The 15417-nt window shown below is 48.0% G+C and overlaps 1 protein-coding gene across 1 annotated transcript; it reads right to left on the reverse strand.

The window, feature by feature from the left end:
• Positions 1 to 14645, reverse strand: aftphb (aftiphilin b). The gene is made up of 7 exons (XM_080849420.1): positions 14483 to 14645; positions 8679 to 10341; positions 5446 to 5609; positions 3903 to 4029; positions 3366 to 3422; positions 2890 to 3012; positions 1 to 1228 (listed from the first exon to the last, which is right to left on the reverse strand). The coding sequence occupies exons 2-7, from the start codon at positions 10302 to 10304 to the stop codon at positions 1088 to 1090; spliced, it is 2238 nt and encodes a 745-aa protein (XP_080705546.1). The 5' UTR covers positions 10305 to 10341; positions 14483 to 14645; the 3' UTR covers positions 1 to 1087.
• Between the last annotated feature and the right edge of the window lie 772 nt (positions 14646 to 15417).

Genomic DNA, 15417 nt, shown 5'->3' on the forward strand with positions numbered 1-15417 from the left:
ACTGTTCTTGTTTAATCAGAACAATAAATAAACAAACCAATAACAGGGTACAGACAGAAGTGCAGTTTAAACAGAGGGCATAGGAGGAACGCAGAGAGAGACAGACGGAAGAGAGAGAAATAGAATGAGAAGAAAATAGAGAGAAATAGAATGAGGAAAAAGAGAAAATCACAGTTCAGCCCCACCCCAATCTCCTTATATGGCTTTCTCCAGTCACGACCTTGTTAGTGCACTGATTTCAGAGGACATGTAAACAGCTACCCAGCTCTGCTGTACGAGGGTCTTAAGACCTCCATTCACTAGACACACACACACAACAGACAGGCTAGCTTAAAGGTCTGGGGCCACACTGGCCCTTCACGCCTCCTATAAGGAGACCAGACTAACTAGCACAAGGTGACACGGATACTGCAACAAACATCACAGTCCGTAATGTAGGACAATTCGATGAGGGGGACGAAAAATATATATCCAGCACATGTTGGATTTTTTTCTTCTGATTTGTGTTCAGCCCGATCTGGCGCTTAGGGTTATCTGCGCTAGCGATCTGCACTGGTGAGTGCAACGTGAAGTTCTGTAGATCTGAGAGACCTCAGCAGCGTTGTGTGGATTGCATAAATGCCCAGTGAGGTAGCACACCTCTGGGTCGCCGCTGTGAGAGCAATTCCACTGATTAAAAATAGATCATTACGGGGCAGCAGAAATGGAGAGAGTGGGAGGGGAGGTGTCGGGGACAGAGAGACAGAGATGGAGAGCCTGGAGTTTTCACAGTGGCAACAGCGCAGAGACATTGGAGACTTCGGGAGGAAAAAGAAAAAGGCCAAAGCAACCTGAAGACTCTGCATAGAAGAAGGGATCCAAAAGAGAAGAGTAAGAGAGAGAGAGAGAGAGAGCGCAAGTCAGCGAGAGAGAGAGAGAGAGAAAAAAAAGACAGAGTCAGCGAGAGAGAGAGAGAGTGTACAAAGAGATAGCTACATAGATAGATAGAGAGACAGAGAGAAAAAGGTAAGGAGCATTTGAGAGGTAGCAATGCAGAGAGAAAAGAGAAGAGTGGGGAGGGAAGGAGGAGAGAAACTGAAAAAGTGCATCAGGAGCAGGAGCTCTGCCGGGCGTGGCGGGTTGTCTTAGCTCCAGCCCTACAGGAGGAGCCTCGGCGAAGAGACGTACCATCCAGAGGGGGTTTAAGGCCACTGCTGCTCCAGTCAGGCTGCACGCTCGCCACTGCCTCCTGTGGACATGGAGGAAGAAAAAAAAAAACATCAGGCAGGTCAAAGCTGCAAAGCTTTATTACGGCATACTGTTTTCACTGGTCTAATTAAGACGAGCGCAGCGAGCAATTTTGTGAAAATAAATAAGCATGGATGTTAATCAAACTGACGTGGGTAGCAAATGATTATGCACAGCCTGTTTAGACAGAATTAATTAGGCAGAAATTGATCAGGTGGCATTAATTAGATTTTAACGAGGAGCTAATTTTAGCTAGATGTTGCACAACAGCTATTCACTCTTCTGTCGTTTGGGAATTGAACAGTGGCTTGAGGGAGGCTCAGAGCATTAATGCTGTCTGTGTGCAGTTCACTAAACCTCAGTAGGTCGGCATATTGAAATCACATTTCAAATGCTGCAAATGTCCAAAAATGATCAAAGTCATTATCCAAAAGCAGATTGGAATGTGATCACTACAGTCTAACATACAATTAGACATGTTCATAAAAGCCTTTGTACTGCAAAAAGGGTACTTGACAGCTGAACACCGCTATAAGACAGTGTTCTCTTAGCAGAACCGTATGTAACCGTATAGGTTTGGGAGCTGACAGCAGCCTGAGTGCAGGGCCTACCTGTGTGGGTTTGGGAGCTGACACCAGCCTGAGTGCGGGGGGGCCTACCTGTGTGGGTTTGGCCCTGACAGCAGCCTGAGTGCGGGGCCTACCTGTGTGGGGTTGGCCCTGACAGCAGCCTGAGTGCGGGGCCTGCCTGTGTGGGTTTGGGAGCTGACACCAGCCTGAGTGCGGGGCCCAAAGCACAGGGGGCCATTTTAAGGACGGTATAGCTTCCGGGAGGGATCAGTGGTACGTTAGGTAACGTCAGTGATCTTCACAATCATTTACACTCTTATCTCGCGGAAATGTTGACGGATTTACAAATGACTTGATTTACAATCGTCATTACCTTGGTAATAATTCTGGATGCTTAAACATGTTAAAATCGGCAGCTTAATTGTGTATCACGGCTATTGGGTATCAGTCATTTTACATCAATTGGCGAGGCATAATTGTTCTTTCTTTTCAATATAACTTAAGTTGCACATAATAAAACTGAAGTTGCACATGATTTCCAATCGGGTTGGTTTGTTAAACATCTTACATTATGATTTCGACAGGAAATTGCTGACTTTATTGCCAATGAAGATGCCATAATTTTGTGCAGCCTGCTCTATTGAACGCTCCCTTGAAACGAGACCTGTCAGAGACCTGACAATGTTATTTTCATATGAAAACCCATGTTTATAATTCTTCATAAGTATGTAGTGCCATAAGAAATATCTTACGTTTATAACAAACCAACCCGTTTGAAAATCGGTTGAAAATTGAGCAAGTTCTGGTTATTTAAAAAGTACCACTACCAACAAAATGTTAAGGGGGAGTGAGCTATACCGTCCTCAAAATGGCCGAAATGTGCGGACATTCGACTCCGTCGGCCAGAAACGCAGGCAGGATATCTAGCCTTTATATAGATATCTATGGGGGGGCCTACCTGTGTGGGTTTGGGAGCTGACAGTAGCCGGAGTGCGGGGCCTACCTGTGTGGGTTTGGGAGCTGACACCAGCCTGAGTGCGGGGCCTACCTGTGTGGGTTTGGGAGCTGACACCAGCCTGAGTGCAGGGCCTACCTGTGTGGGTTTGGGTGGGGCGCTGCTGCTGTCTGGAGCTCCAGGAGGTGCTTGTGCTGAGGCAGCCACTTGCCCAGCCGCTGAGGTGGCCTTCACTGGATCTTTGGTGGGCTCTAGCATTCCCTGAAGAAGGGCAGAGGGAGAATTGTTTAATGTCTCATTCAGACAGAGACATAGAGAGAGAGTAAGATGGACTGATGAGAGACATTGATAAAGCGTGGATGGATGAGTAGAGGTGGCTATGATAAAGGACCACCCAGTAGGCAGGGACAAGAAGGGTTTATGGATAGGTGATAAACATCAGATAGATGGTGGTCACACACACTGAAAGATGGAGGTCACATACACTGAAAGATGGTGGTCACACACACTGAAAGATGGTGGTCACACACACTGAAAGATGGAGCAGCCTCTGACAGAAGGTGTCTTTTTCTGAGGCTACTACAATAACAGCAGGTGAACAGATCTCCACTCACCAGGCTGGCAGCATAAGTGGGCACGATTACTGCCCGTTTCTTCTGGCCAGCAAACACCTAGGACAGTACAAACAGTCTGTGTTCAGTGGTCATTAGTGACGTGAAATTTGAAACGGATGCATATAAATACAGTTTAGCAAAAATAACTATGCATTTAAGTCCTAGAAGCACAGAAGTAGCAGACACACAGAGGGGACACAGCCACACAGAGGAGACACAGCCATGCGCAGACACACAGAGGAGACACAGCCATGCGCAGACACACAGAGGAGACACAGCCATGCGCAGACACACAGAGGAGACACAGCCATGCGCAGACACACAGAGGAGACACAGCCATGCGCAGACACACAGAGGGGACACAGCCATGCGCAGACACACAGAGGGGACACAGCCACACAGAGGAGACACAGCCATGCGCAGACACACAGAGGGGACACAGCCACACAGAGGAGACACAGCTATGCACAGACACACAGAGGGGACACAGCCACACAGAGGAGACACAGCCATGCGCAGACACACAGCCAGACCCACAATGTTTCTGGTGTCCATGGCCAGGCAGTGGAGCAGCTGCCTGTTGCTATGGGAACCTCCCCATAGGAACTTGAGGCCGAAGGCGCCGTGGATCTCCTGCAGATGCTGCCACATGTCCTGCGGTTCCCTAGGAAACCAGTGGAGATGACAGACTGAGTGCACTGAGGGGGGGTGGGGGGGGGGGGGGGGGGGGTGAGCCAGAGACCAGGACAAGGGGGTACCCTGCCCTTTAAGTCCACTGAGAGTTTGGATGAGCAAAGACAAATAGTAGTGACCAAAATCTGCAAACTTGCAAAACTCAAAGGCAAAGGCGTTTTGCAAGCACTTGATGTAAGAAATGGATGAGGTGCTGGAAGAAATGTGCGTGCTTACAAGTACGCTGTCCTCTACCTAAGCTTGTGTGTGTCCGTGTTTGTTTGTTTGTTTTTGTGTGTGCCACAAATCTCTGGAAGGCATTTCTGGAAAAGCCCAGCCCCCCTTGATCGGTGGTCAAAGCCTAAGAGGGTTCTGTAAGGTTGTGTAAGTCTTTTTAAATACAAATTACCTGCAATGTATGTGTGTGTGTGTTGCGTTTGATGGTTTTAAATACATGCAATACAACGCTAAACACTCAATGGAAAAATGATCTGAAACATGGAGGGTAAGATAATCTCTCTCTCTCTCTCTCTCTCTCTCTCTCTCTCTTCCCAGCTGCACTTGTCCTCATACTGAGAGCTCAAAGAACAGAGGATACGACCCCCCCCGCCCTAACCTCACACGAAACTGCCCTGCCCTGCCCTGCCCTGTGTCTGCGTGACTGTGGGCAGTGCAATCAGAGTACCAGACCTTCATCGGGGCAGTGAGCCGTGGCTTTCCCCTGCTCCCTCAGCCACACTAAAATACTGAGCTCAGCTCTGCTGGTGCAGCTAAGCTAAGCCTGTCCTCACTGACCCCACCGCCCTCCGCAACCCCAACCCCAGGGAGCTCTGCACACTAGCTCTGCACACTAGCTCTGCACAATAGCTCTGCACACTAGCACTGCACACTAGCACTGCACACTAGCACTGCACCCTAGCTCTACACCCTAGCACTGCACACTAGCTCTGCACACTAGCTATGGGTAAAACAGTATGAAAATGTCACACACAGTGTAATAGCCATGCAATCCAATATCATGGTTTTCATAATACAGTCAGAATACTGTACACTAATGTGTCTATCTTTATTCTGGGAGCTCAACACCCATCTGTGATTCAGTAACCACGTTTTCCAGGTAAGACCTGAATTCCATTGAATTTAATGATGCATTTTGTGCGCTATCTACAGCAATTTGAATTGTTTTAGTTTACGTTTATTTCTTCCTGTAAGATCATTATAACTTTCACATGACATGATATAGCTGACCACTGATACGGCATGGGATCCAGAGATTATGCAAGGGTTTGCAATCAGACACACGGCTTCCACTGTGCCTCTCGTCTGGAAAGGGGTGATTTATGTGTGACAGGCTAGCTTCCATGGCATCCTCCTGCACCATCCTCTGCTGGGATGGTTTACAGCTCACCTTTGAACAGAAGAAGGGGGCTGGTTACTCTGCTCCGGTCTCGGGTCAGGGCCCTGGGGCTCCAGCAAGGCCTTGAGTGATGGGGTCTCCTCCCCGACCTGATGAGCCTCCACATGGGGGAAACTGGCCTGGAACAGCGCCTGGAGTCTGGAGCTCAGAGGTGCCTGGGAGAGGGAGAGATGAGAGATGATGGGTCCCAATTTCATTGACTGGCAACAGGCAACGAGTAAAGCCCGCCAGGCATGAACTAAAGCTTATCTAATGTAACACCACGTGCAAGATCCTTAGCGCAAATGTGGCTGGGTCAGCACAATGCTCTCACACGATACACCACAACACACACACCACACGATAGCTTTTTAGTTCGATGGACTTTGCTTGTTGCCAGTTGCCCACAACTAAAATTAGGGCACAGAGAGGAGGTACACACACACACACACACACACACACACACACACACACACACACACACACACACACACACACACACACACACACACACACACACACACACACACACACACACACACACACACACACACACACACACACACACACACACACACACACACACACACACACACAACTGGGATGGTGCTGTATACAAAACGTGTACAACACAGAAATAAACAAAATGAGGGCCTCTGATTCGAAATGAAACACTCTAATAAAGCACACCAGGAAGGAAACACTTACACACACACTAAAAGTTTTGCAAGAGCTACAAAGTAACAAACAAATATTTTGTGTGTAAGCACGGCAGAAAATATAAATTGAAACAATACAATTAATGTTTCAAGTCGTACAGGGTGCTTTGAGTAAAAAAACAAAACACAGGCCCTCATTGTTATAGTTCCCTGCCCGTCCTAACATAAGCCCTGGCAAGATTTGCATCTGGATATGCTCTACCTGACATGGAAAGCACAACGTTGGAAACGGGCCAACCCCTTACCGAGCTGAATGGCACTGCAATTCCCCTTTACGTGCGCATTACTGACAACACAAAAGAGCAGGAGTATAAATAGTTCAAGACAAGGTGAAAGTGCTGATACCGGATACGTGTCATTAGACTGAAAAATAAATGATTCTCTGCATATCCCACTTTAAGCTTAGGGAACTGCGGGCTGCTTCTTCTCAAATGGCCACAAGGGGGCACTGCAGTTGTGAAGTGATCTAGCACTCAATCAGCACAAGTTGCCTGCAATTCAAATTCAATAAACATTTTAATGAAGAGAAATGGAGCCTCCTCAACACCAGATTTGGAAGGGACCTCTTCAATTAACACACAGTGACACACACAAACACACACACAGACAGAGAGAGAGAGACACACACACACACACACACACACACACCCTCCCTAGATCTTAATGGGGCTTTAGCATGCTTCACTGAGTGCTCCATCAAGCAAAGGAGTGGGCATCCTCTCAGAGAGAGACTCGTAAAAACACAGAGCTGGGAGTTAAGTGAGCAGAGCCTAAGTAGCCTAACACTGGTGTCAGCACCAAACACACAGACACAGACACAGACATAGACACAGACACAGACATAGACACAGACACAGACACAGACACAGACATAGACACAGACACAGACACAGACACAGACAAACACACACACACACAGAACACAGGTAGCCTAACACTGGTGTCAGCCAGCCAGCCGGTCCTCTACAGTGTGGAAGACTTTCAGGAGTCTCTGCTGATATTAGACTGTTGTTTTGGGACAGTAATCTCAGTATCAGACACAGAGAGTTCCACAAGACTGCAGAGATGCTGGCCACAGTACAGGAAACAATGCCAACATGATGGTAGGGGTGTTTCTGTATAGTGTGTGTGTGTGTGTGTGTGTGTTTGTGTGTGAGAGAGATAGAAAGTGAGAGAGAACTCTGAAACTGGGTCAAATTGGGTCATTCACACTTTTTTCCATTGTTTCCATCAAGCCAAACCATGAAGCCATCACAACTGTGATCATTAAATGTGTATCTGCATCTGCACATAAGTGATAATTATAATATTAACCAGTACCGGCACGGTTGTTGTTATTGAAAGTGTGTGTGTGTGTGTGTGTGTCCTTCCTTGAATGCTGTTTTTATGCTGTGTCTCATGCATGCACTGCTCATTTGACCAGCTGCAGTGTTGATAAGCTGCCCTCTCCTCTCCTCTCCTCTCCTCTCCTCTCCTCTCCTCTCCTCTCCTCTCCTCTCCTCGTTGCTGTAGGCCTGAGCAGAGATGCTGCTGTCGTTATCACTCACACACGGCCTAATGAGCACGAACAGGGGAGGAGGAGGATGAGTGAAGGGAGCATAGCGCGCACGTGTGTGTGTGTGTTTGTGTGTGCAGGTGTACTTGTGATTGTGCTCAAGGGAGAATAGAGGTATGTCGGCAGTTTGTGTTTAAGAGTCTGTGTCTGTGTGTGTGTGTGTGTGTGTGTGTGTGTGTGTGTGTGTGTGTGTGTGTGTGTGTGTGTGTTTGCTTGTTTGTGTGTGAAGGTGTACTTGTGATTTTGCTCAAGGGAGAATAGAGGTTTGTGGGTACTTTATTTTTAAGAGTCTGTGTGTGTGTGTGTGTGTGTGTGTGTGTGTGTGTGTGTGTGTGTGTGTGTGTGTTGTTGTAGCTTTGCATAGGGCTGTCATGGCCTATCTGTGTCCTGTTTACCATCACTTTGATGTGAGGAGACTGTGCCAGTTTACACAGCACCTCTCCTCAGCAAGCCCGCAAAAAAAAAAAAAAACACACACACACACACACACACACACACACATCCACACACAAAAACACACATCCACACACACACAAACTAACACACACAAACAAACAAGATATATGGGGTCCTGTTCTCTCTTAAAATGAAAGTTCATTATTCATTATGAAATTACACAAAAACCCTACAGAGTTGATCAATTCTGTATGAGTAAGAATCCAGTTACAGTTGTATAAATAAGACTTCTTAATAACCTCTGCCCTATAGACAAAAACAAACTCACCTCTATGATCTTCCATTTGACCTCTATCAATGCCATCACACTAATGATAACTAACATCCTAGCACAAAGGACTAACAGTTTGGGAGAAATTACATGTCCAATTTAGGATGTATTCAGCACATTTAAAGACAAGGTTGCATACAGTTGCTTTAAATATGCCTTAGATCGATATTCACTTCAACTTGGAATGAAGAGGCAACACTCCAGGAAGCTAACCTATGACCTTTGACCTTTGACCCCCACTTACCGTGTGACTGCCCCTTCTGCTGGTGCCCGTGCTGCCAAAGGTGGGGGCTGTGTCTGCTGCCCCATCCTGCCACTGCGACTCCTCCACCTCAGCCTCGCCAGTGGTCTGGGCCTGTCCCTCCCCAAACGCCGCCCAGCTGTCCCCACCTCCTCCACCTGCCTGGTCCTCCTTCAGGGGCTCCCCAAAGGCAGCCCACTCCCCCCCAGCGCCCGACCCACCAGCCACAGGCACGGACTGGAAGTCTGCAAAGCTGTCACTGATGGGGAGATCCCTAAACTGCTCCCCTGGGATGGAGTCTTCTTGTGTGTCCTCAGCCCCAGGCTCCCCTAGGGCATCCTGGGGGAGAGTTTGTCCAACATCAGCCCCTGACGGAGCATCGGAATGGGAAGGGAAATCGGTAGGAAAACTAGCGAAGCCTTCCTCCTGCATGACGAACTCCGTCCGACTAAAGTCAGCGAAACCCTGAGTGGCATGTGTTCCCGGCTCCTCGAAGCCGCCAAAGTCTTCGTCATCCTCGGGGGCGTCAGCTGTGGGCTCCTCAGAGGTGGCGGCCGGAGCCGTGCTACTGAAGTCCCCGAAGTCCCCGAACTCTTCCAGGTCACTCGGTGAGACGACCTCGCAAAAGGAGGCAAAGTCGTCACTCCCGGAGGTGGTGAGCGGGCCTGAGGGGGTCGGGAGCTCCTCCTCTGCTGGATGGACGCTGCTCTCCTGCGGGCCTGAAGGGGTCGGGAGCTCCTCCTCTGCTGGATGGACGCTGCTCTCCTGCGGGCCTGAAGGGGTCGGGAGCTCCTCCTCTGCTGGATGGACGCTGCTCTCCTGCGGGCCTGAAGGGGTCAGGAGCTCCTCGTCTGCTGGATGGACGCTGATCTCCAGATCCAGATCCTTCGGGGGCACCTCCCCATCCTGACTGCTGCTGCTGGGGCTGGGCGGCCTTTCAGCAGCCTCTGACTGGGCCGGTTCCCCCGGCTCAGAGGCCTCTGTGTGTCCCGAGCCTGGCGGGCCTTGTGGTTCTACTAAGGTCCCCTCGTCTCTGGGCTCTGAGTCTTCCTCCAGTTCGGCGAAGCCATTGGCTAAGCTGGTCCCTTCTGCTGAGGTGGCTTTGTGCTGGCTAGCGTCTCTGTGGACCACGCCATCCTCCGACTCACACTGCACACACGGAGAGCTGGAGCTCAAGGCAGCGGTAGTGTCTACTGAGGCGTCCTGTGCATCCGTCTCTCGGAAACCATTTGCAAGGGGCTCTGTGACGGCCACATCCCCGTTAATGTAGAGGCCACAAGCCTCAGTCCTTCCACCGATAACCTCCGATCCTCTGGGGACTCGGTCGAACTCAACCTGGGCCTTGTCTGCTTGCTGCTTGAGTGGATCAGAGACAGCAGTCCGACCCACCACGGGGACCTTACAGGGGCCAGGGGCCGACGACCCAATAGGGAAAGCGGGGGGGCCCGTTTCAGAGACTTGCGATTCGTTGACGGTTAAGGGTGGCGTTTCCAGCTCTGAGAAACTGAAGCTGGATGCCAGTGCTCCCCCGAATCCCCCGAAGTCTCCAAACTCGTCGTCGTCTTCCTCCGCCCCCTCGTCTAGCGGAGGGGGAGAAGAGGAGTAGAGACGCATGACGTCAGGCTCCATGGTGCCCTAGCCACGCTCCGAGGCCTCATGCAGACACCTGGAAGTTGAGGGGGGGGAAGAAAAACATCATTATCTGTCAGTGTTTGGCCTTCTTCACAGCTAGTTTCATAACAACAATTGTTGGGGGATTTTGACACGCACACTAGGATTTCCTTCAGCTCAATCTGTATTTTTTTTTTTTTAAACAATCTGGCTTGTAAAAAGGTCCTTCATTTATTCATTATATTTCTACAATATCACTGTATTTTAAAGTGAACTTAGCTTGATATTAGCATTAGCCATTCATGACAAAGTTCTGTAATGTTTCAGACGGTGCCCTTATCAAAAAACATCACCAAACCCACATACTTCCCAGTTCTCAATTAGATGTACGTGCCTGTGGTTTATTTTTGCGGAAATGCTTCACTGTAATATGGCATGCCAAGTCACTCAACCCAGAAGAGTCTGATGACCCATTATGACACTGCACGCCAGCAAAACAGGAAGTCTAATGAGCAGACATCAACCAGTGCCACAAACACACAGATAGTAGAGATTTGTCAACACCATCAGATCACAAGCACATCACTCTCTCCTCGGTGGCCTATTCTGTGATTAAAATGCAGCCTGTTATGAGTGTTAGGTAACAATTAGTGGAATCCACTCCTGGCACATGAGAGGCATGCTGTGATGTTTCAAAGTCCAGTGTGTCACGTGGGTCAGAAGGAAAAACTATGTGTGGCGGGAAGAACACACATGCCAGACCTGAGGCAACGGCACTCATCCAACCGCATACTATAAAGAACTAGGCTACAAATCATGCGTGTGTAAACACATCATCAGTAACACCGCGCCAACCCAACCCTCTCCCCTTCCCCTCTCTCCTGCTCAGCCAATCCACTGAGCCAGAGGAAAACCAGAAGCCCCCCCCCAGAAAGCCACAGTGACAGAATCTGAACCACAGCATCCTCAGAGCACCTCTCTTAACAAGCTCTGCGACCATGACCCAATTCCACAGGGAGGTGCGCAGTCCAAACCTCTCCACAATCCGACGTCGGGATAGGCCATTCAATTCAATGGAACTTTTTGGAACATTCTGAGGAGCCGTATGATAAACCCATTTACAAACCAATGTGTTGAATTAGTGAAATACTTGAACTGAAATGTATTTGGGGAATCCAGACACACCACGGATACGTGTTGTTGACGCGGCCTACGCGTTAAGCCAAGGACATTTGGAGGAGGTGGTTATTGAACCACACTTCCCTGCCAAAGACGCAAGGCTAAACAGGCACGGCATCCAGATCACATACACAACATGCAGGTAGTATTTTGACCTGCAACATGCAGGTTAGATATTATCCTTATTATCATTTTTTTGATTTTTACAAGTACGGTGTGCCTAGATAGACTGGTATGCATTCAATTAAATTCAAAACACACCATTTTAAGCACCTCGTCCTGTAAATAACCTTCACATGGCTGATAATACCATCATGCTGCACTAAACTAAACAGACTAGCCTACTATGCCAAGAATGCTTTGCAATGGCTGGTTAGGAGTGGTAAGAGGTGGCTGGAGGGCATGAGGAGGACAGGCCTGCATTAAGGAGAGGAAACGTCGAATAGAAACAATGCTGGGGCCCAGCATGGACGGGCTACCCAGAGTCCTTGAGCAGGGATGGGCTACCCAGAGTACTTGAGCAGGCCAGGCTACCCAGAGTCATTGAGCAGGGCAGGCTACCCAGAGTCATTGAGCAGGGCAGGCTACCCAGAGTCATTGAGGTCATGGGAAATCAATAGCATACCAACCTACCATCTCTCCCTCTAGGTCACTCTTTAGGTTGGGCTCTCCTATTCAGCAAAAAACACACCCACACACACACACACCCACACACACACCCACACCCACACCCACACACACCCACACAACCTCTTCCTCTCTCTGTTTCTCTCCTGCTGCATGGGGATCTGTCTTCCTTTTCCATGTTATCTCAGTTTCTTTTAACTGTCTCCCTTACTCCCACAATGTCACTTTCCTTCCTTCCATCCATCTTACTGATTTGTCTCCCCCCCCCAGTAACAACCTCTCCGCTCTGGCTTTTCTCTGCTTGTATTCTTATCCTTTCATTTCTCCCACCTTCCTCCTCCAACAGGCAAAAACTCTTTTCCTCCCACAGCTTTCTCTGCGCTCAGCTTCGGAGGAACAAGTGCTCTAAGACCAACACAGCTTTCCCTGTGCTCAGCTTCGGAGGAACATGGTGCTCTACGACCAACACAGCTTTCCCTGCGCTCAGCTTCCGAGGAACAAGTGCTCTAAGACGACCAACACCGCTGAAATGTTACGGCCGTGGCTTCCGCTCAGAGAGAGTCAATATCTGCTGACTGAGGACAGGGGAACTTCACTCTCAGGGGAACAATGAAAGCAAGAGAGTAATTATAAAGACATTCTAGCCATCGTTGCATGGCTATGGTAAAAAACAGAGGTGTGCTCACACACACACACACACACACCAAACACACACACACCAAACACACACACCACACACACACACACACACACACACACACACACACACACACACACACACACACACACACACACACACACACACACTTCCTCTCTCTGTTTCTCTCCTGCTGCATGGGGATCTGTCTTCCTTTTCCATGTTATCCCTTACTCCCACAATGTCACTTTCCTTCCATCCATCCAGCTTACTGATCGTTGCATGGCTATGGTAAAAAACAGAGGTTACACACTTATACACAAACAAACACACACACTCTCCAACAGAGACCATTGATCTCTTTTAGTCACAGCATTTCCAACCCCTCAGATGGAAAGAGTGGCTAGACCCACAGTCTCTGTGACGTTGCAGTGATCAGACCTGTGAAACTGAGCCGGGCATCCTATCCCGGTGCCATTGTGTTCAGAGACAAATCGCTGGAGCCTTGCCCACACACGTGTACGCACGCACTCACACACAACCTACAGAGGCGTTCCTGAGAGCACTTGCCTCGTTTGTGCAATAAAGACACACTGGGGCTACCTCTGTGAAGAGACAGAGCGACAACAATCAACTGAGAGGTCATTGTGTGAGGAGGCACCTTCTGTAAAGCTGGCTGGCAAAGAGTAAATAATCAGATGGCCACAACAAAGTGTCCTCGTGATAAACGGCACAGTGGAGACAGTTGTAATCCGACCTCTAGCCGGGGAGTATCAGTTGCATGCAACTGAGTCTATTGTTTTTGTACTGTGGCCTCACGAACAGGTCTGCACAGGGTCTGTGCTACTGCTGGACCATGTGGATGGATGGCTGTGTTTATGGATGGTCCGGCTAGCCTAACAGACTGGGCACATTTCTGCAAAAAAGTAAGATTGAAATAATCTAAAAGTATGACTTTAAGATAACAACTATGCAACGGCTATTCTCCACCTAACACAAATGCACAATTGGGTCCAGTGACCGCTGTCTGCATTTGCCATCAGTTAATAACTGAACATAAACTTCAATTTTGTCTTCTTTGAAGGCAATTTGTTGGCCAATCATGCCAAACATTTGCAAAGTAACATGTCTGAAGTATCTAGGCTATAAGAGTTGGCAAAGTTATGATTAGCTTCCATAAATGTCTTTATCACAAACGTCAATTCCTTTGCGCAAGAAGCTTGTTATGAGGTTAGGTAGGATAACGTCCGATGGCTTTCACGTTTGTGAAACGATATTCATGATAAAAGCCAGAAACATCCTCCGACTATTCAAGGCCACCGCAATGCCCTAAATTGGCAGAGACAACATGTTTGAAAAGACAGTTATAGTTATGAGTTAAGGCAATGGGGCACAAGTAACCAAACATGAAAGAGAACAACTCCCTGCTGGCAAGAAGCGAAGACCTGGGCTTCAGGTGTGCCGACTCAACTCTGTTGCTATTCTAACGCCGACTTGAAACAGAGTGAGAGAGTATTGGCTTCCGTAACACAGGGTAATATTGACCCGGCTATAGCAAGAGAAAAATATGATCTTCCCTACCCGAAACAAATAGCCTCCCCTTATTTGGGGGTAGAATAACTAACTGGTAAGTACTAAGTCCACATCACGTCTCGCATGTTTATTTGACACCTCTAGGTGGGCTGTTGCCAGGGAAGATCTTAAATGCCATCATGTAATCACACTAGCTAGCAAATCGCTGGTAACAAATTACCTGTATTAGCCCAGTGATGAGGTCCATGCTCCAAAAGCCGGCGGCATCTCTTTTACCGATGGCAGAAAATTAGAGACGAGCAATTCCACTAATCCTTGGTAACTGCTCTTGGTGAAGAAGGCTAAAATAGCCCAGCTGACGCTTCTAGCGATCCCTTCCGACCTCTCTGAACTGTTCCCTACCCAGCATGCAAGGTTTCTTGTCAACTGAAAGCGAGTGGAAAGGGGGCCGTTCCAAAAAACGTCATATCCGGAAATGGAACGCGTCTTGTTTACAAAATTGACAGAGTTGGTAGATGGTAGGAGTGTTCCCAACGCGTTGGCACCTGTTACTTTTGTAACAATACTAGGTAGTCTTTCGGGACTCCCTGACATACCAGATTTGTCCACTTATTAAAAATTATGAAAGCATATTATATCTTTCCATCTCATTCTAAAATGTAGTTTCTCCTGGGTGAAATAGTAATTTGATTTGTTCTGTAGGCTACTTTTAAGTGTCTTCATAGAAAAATAAGGTTTAAGGTCTGTAGGTTTACTATAGGTTTATGTTTATTAACATGTAGTCCTATTGAAATTACTGCAGTTTTATGTGTATTAAGACCTGCTATACCTGGTAGTATAATTTTAATTTATGAATATGTCTAATCTTTAATAGGTCTGTTCAACATGCCACAAATGTGAGTGTATTAGGAAAAGGAGAATACTGTGAGACAAATTTTAGAAGTAGGGGAAATCGTTCATTCAAAGCAGTGGTCGGTGAGACCAGCACTGAGAACATGGCAACAAAGAAGAAAATTCATTTTCACAGCCATTCATTTTCACACTGCTTTTCCTTTCCCTTTGACTTCAAGACAAAACTCCCTTTCTCTCACTGAGGTATTGCACTGCAAATCAGATGCAAATAAGGCTGCAAATGTTGGACTTCTACCAGCATTT

Source organism: Sprattus sprattus, assembly GCF_963457725.1.
Source record: "Sprattus sprattus genome assembly, chromosome: 12".
NCBI lineage: Eukaryota > Metazoa > Chordata > Actinopteri > Clupeiformes > Clupeidae > Sprattus > Sprattus sprattus.